The sequence below is a fragment of the Acartia tonsa genome, chromosome 13 (assembly GCF_053477335.1).
Source record: "Acartia tonsa isolate MP-2025a chromosome 13, ASM5347733v1, whole genome shotgun sequence".
Taxonomy (NCBI): Eukaryota; Metazoa; Arthropoda; class Copepoda; order Calanoida; family Acartiidae; genus Acartia; species Acartia tonsa.
The window spans coordinates 27147661-27152544 of NC_137272.1; the positions used below are offsets into that span (position 1 = coordinate 27147661).

The 4884-nt window shown below is 31.4% G+C and overlaps 1 protein-coding gene across 1 annotated transcript; it reads left to right on the forward strand.

Annotated features, from left to right (window-relative positions):
• Positions 1–2212: 2212 nt before the first annotated feature.
• Positions 2213–4012, forward strand: LOC145335428 (oplophorus-luciferin 2-monooxygenase non-catalytic subunit-like). The gene is made up of 3 exons (XM_080181173.1): positions 2213–2284; positions 2585–2636; positions 2767–4012. The coding sequence occupies exons 1-3, from the start codon at positions 2218–2220 to the stop codon at positions 3746–3748; spliced, it is 1101 nt and encodes a 366-aa protein (XP_080037299.1). The 5' UTR covers positions 2213–2217; the 3' UTR covers positions 3749–4012.
• Positions 4013–4884: the final 872 nt, after the last annotated feature.

The following is a 4884-nucleotide window of genomic DNA, read 5'->3' on the forward strand; positions in this document are numbered from 1 at the left end:
AAAATGTGAAAAATACAAAAATAGCCTAAAACCTGCTAAAAAGCGGTCCTATCGCCATTGATGTTTTATAGTTAATTGTGCTCCTTGATAATGGGAATGTTGTCAAAAAATTTCAGCCTTTTAACTTTTATAGGAGCCGAGAAAATCACGTTTCCCCCAAACTAAGACGGACATACGGACAGACGGACATTTCAAATTATAGAGTAGCTTCGCTACTAAAAAGGCAGTGAAGACTCAAGAGCCAAACAATGGAACATGCATGCTCGCACAAAATTTAAACCGACCAAAGAAGGCCTACAAATAAACTGGAATTGTCATTACTCAACAATGGCCAGGTATTTCGCAGTGCACATAAATGCTTCAAGATACTTTTTTTCTTCAGTGAAGCTTTATTGAATCTTGGCTATTCCAGTTTATTTATAGACCTTCTTATGCCACTTAACTGGTTGTGCGGGCATGACATGTACGTTTAGCCGTTTGGCAAGGCGTAGCCTTTTAAGTTCATAGATTATTGGAACGTTTTTCTGTGAACTGCATTAGATCCAAAAATTTAGTTCGCGCCCCATTAGCTAAAGTCGCTCATCACAAGTGAATAGAGTGTTTATATAAACCTGCAAAATAAAAACTTATAAATTTACCAAAAAGTGGAACCATTTCACTTACTCTTAATGTTCAAAACTGTCTTAACATTTTAAAAAAGCCAACTAATCACTGAAAATCTTATTAGGTAGAACATTAAAAAAATCCTGAAACTATTTTTGCTATTAATTATTCTAGTTTACATTGCATGGACAACTCAGGTGTGTATAAGTGGCTTGATCACTCCACCCATTTATTCACATGACAATACCAAAACTTCACATACAGGGATAATGGATAGTCAAGGGATATATGGCTAGGTATATATATGGCTAATTTATTTATATCCTTTTTTTACATCCTATTATACTAAGCAGTAAGTTTTTTGAGGTTTTTCTTGAACAAATTACGTTTATCATTGCTCACTAGAATGGTTTTGGGCTACTTTATTGCACCCTCTACAGAGCCATCCAGATGCTAGGGGTAGTTAGGTGTGTAAAATGTTGTTGATTAAGGCATAAAACATAAGCAGGGGAGGAGGGAGTTTTGTACACCCCAAAAGAATTCTGGTCAGGTATGTAATTACAACCATTCGGATCAAGTCAAGCTGAGTATGCCAATAGCCTGTTTTGGCACACGCTACTTGACTTGGGGGAATATTGGCATACTCTACTTGACTAGGGGGAATATTGGCACACTCTGCTTTACTTGCCGTAATATTGGCATACTCTGCTTTACTTGTCAAGATATGCTTTTTCTAAAATTTTGAAATAATTTATGTATATATACTAGCGGCTCCACCACCGCCCCCCCCCCCCCTCGATGTCTCTAGGGGCATTTGAGGGAAGGAGAGAGCTGAAAATCTCCTTTACATTTAAGTTTTAAAAAGAAAAACTATTGTAACAAAATCATGGTATTTTAAAGGACCAATAAGAAGCTTCATGGAAAGAAGAACCATAACAGTCCATCGATTAATGAGATCTTTTATTTTGAAATTTTAATGGTTTTAGGATAATTTTCGTAACTCTTCTACTACTTGGAATAAAGAGCTCCTAGAAGCTAGGGACGCACTGCTAGTTTATATATTTTACGTACATAAAGTAGTAAATTGTAGGTTGAATTAATACAATATAAATCGGAAAATATGTTAAATTCGTGTTTTTTTTTTGTTTTTTTGCCATGCTGCTTTGTTTGATAAACTATTGGCATACTATGCTTTACTTGATGAAATATTGGCATACTATGTTTTACTTCGGGTAATATTGGCATACTCTACTTGACTAGGGGGAATATTGGCACGCTCTGTTTTACTTGTTGCCATTGGCACACTCAGCTTGACTTGATCCAACCATTCTTTATTTGGTATTCTATCAAATGCCTTGCAGAGGCCAGAAATCATGTTTAAAAAAAAAAAATTTAAAAAGTGTTTATTCTCTTCTCAAAAATAATGAATTTAGGAAAGATTAGGTTCACTTCATAATCTTATCATTCATAAACAATTAATAATTTTTTATTTATCTTTAATTTTATTGACCAGTCTTATTTGCATAGTTGAATGTAGTGATAGAAATATTATTAATTTTATTATTATTTATCAATATTTTGTACATCTTTATTTTATTTTTACAGAATCAAAATATGATTTTAAAATATTTTATATTATTGCATTATTTACTGGGAATAAGCAATGTTTCTGTTTTAGCAGGTAATACAGAAAAGATAATTTTGATTATTTTTTTAAATAAGATTTGTAAAATAAAGTTATAATAATAGCTTTGTAACATTGAAACAAAATTTTCATTCAGTCAATAAGATGAACACATTTTAAGTTAAAGAATTAATGTTTATCCATTAAATTGTTTAATATAATTAGTAAAGGGAATTTTCACACGAGATTCTAGCATTCTACTACAAATTTATAACAAGATTATCTTATTTCTGTAATTACATTTATGTTTACAGTAAGACATTAATTTTGAATTATAGATTAGCTTTTTTTTTACAGATGACTTTCTTTGTGAGTCACCACGCCCTGCCTCAATAGAACCATGTATTTGCAGATAAGATTATAACAAATTTTTTAAATATTCAGTTAGTGTTTTTACCTTAAAATCTAATTCTGTTACAATACAAATTGATCTAATATAAATGCATACTTGTTTTTAAATAAAATCTAATGTTTTTTTTCAGTTTTAATTCAACATTGGGTACTAGAACATTGCAGTGTGATTTCAACTTTTCTAATGAACAGGATGTCCTACCCACAATCTACAATATATTTGGTCAATTTAATGATGTCAATAACAAACTTGATGATCTTGTAATCAGTTTTGGTCAAAACAGTATGGCAAATTTTGTTTTCAATGGCAAGACAACTGGCAGGCTTCAAGTTGACAGGGTCAATATCAAAGATTTTTGTGATGATGAAGGAAGAGGCACTGAAATGTTCACTGATACAGCATGGGATAAATCACAAGCAAGTCTTGAGAGCATTGAAATTATCCCCTTCTGTGAAGAACTTTTGGTTTTTGCTCCAGGTTTTTTGGCAGGTTTGGTTAACCTTAAAAAGCTTCAGTTGCATATGTATGATTATGATTCTCAACCTTTTTCTGAGGAAGGGTTTCCTAGCTTGGAGAGTTTAGACTTGTTTGGCCACTTTAGCTTATCAAGCTGGACATCTGATACATTTCCTCCAATGCCAAAGCTAAAGCATCTGGGACTATACTTTCTTCAATTTTCTTCGTTTGAATATGGATGTTTTGACAGCTTTCCTAATTTGATTGACTTTATATCTGTTGGAGGTGAAATTAAAGAAGTTAATGGTGACATCTTCCCATCCTCTATAAGACACATAACCCTTCCAGTAAACAAGATTACAAGCAGCAACCTTACCGGTCTAAATCCAGACACAGTGGTTGAATTACAAATTAATGCTATAACTGAAATTAAAGAAGAAAACTTTAGACCATTCATAGAAAGCATCCTTGCTTCTGCTGATGGTAAGGGTGTTGTAGTACTCAATGACAACCCATTGGTGTGCTCCTGTGATATAAAGTGGCTCATCACTGATCTGAATGCTGCTCACCTGTTTCCTGTTGCAGAGTGTATTGATGGAACTCTTCTCATTGATGTTGGTGAAGAATATATCAATCAACACTGTCCTGAATGAGGATAACCATTTGCCTACACACCATGTTAAAAATTTGATAGATTTATATCATTGATTTGAGCCTGATTTATTTATTTTGGATAAGAACCATAGTTCAATCACTGTACAAACTAAAGTATGATTTTATTAAAATTTATCACAAAAATGTAATTAAAATCACAAGATTAATCCCTTTTCTTTTACATGTAACTATATTTTAACTGGTTATTCATATCTTTAATAAATTTTTACTGTTTACTTTATAGAATAAATAATTTACATCAATTTGGTTAATTAATAAGATAAGAGCATAAAGATTTTTTATTTTAAAGTAAAGAATAGAGGGTGCGTGAGCTATATGTAACTCTTTCTACAGAGTTAGGACTCTATCCCAATTTTGTATTAAGTCTTTAAAATCAGGTAATAGCATCAGAAATATAAACACAGCCCTAAAAAGAACAGAAAGCAATTTACTAGCAGAGGAATAGGGTCTCCACCACTTGGGTCAAATACATTTATTTATTAATTAGATATCTTGTATATTCAATTCACATCACACTTATAAAAATGAATGTTAGAAATTTTTAATTGATTTCAGCAAGATGTTTGATATTTTTATAATAATGTACAAAAATTTGAAGATATATCCTTTACCCCTGTTTTCCAAACACCTTATAAATGGATGAATAGATCTTTCAGCAGTAAATAATTGGTCTACACTTTCAATGGGAGTGGATTTAAGGTGCTAAAATGTTTGGACAATGTCCTATACATTTATTTTGACCCTCCAAACCATTCTTAAAATTATTTTTTTTAAAGAATAAGAATAGGAATATAGCAAAAAGTAAAAGTCTATTTTGCTTCATAACTTTCTGCAAGTAAAAAATATCACTATTTTTTAAATTACAGGTTATATTCTTTGTTGATATCAATCATGTCATGCCATTCATCAAAAAGAATCATTAACATTTTTGACTAAAAAGACTGAATAATCTGCATTTTACTATGGGATGGGTGGTACATTTTTAATAAAATTAGGAAAATGCTAGAAATATGGTACAAACCCCATTTTATTCTTGAAATGGTGTTATTGTACTTTTCTTGAAATATGTAGCTTACAAGGATGGGAAAAATATGTATTTTCAAAGAATTAAATA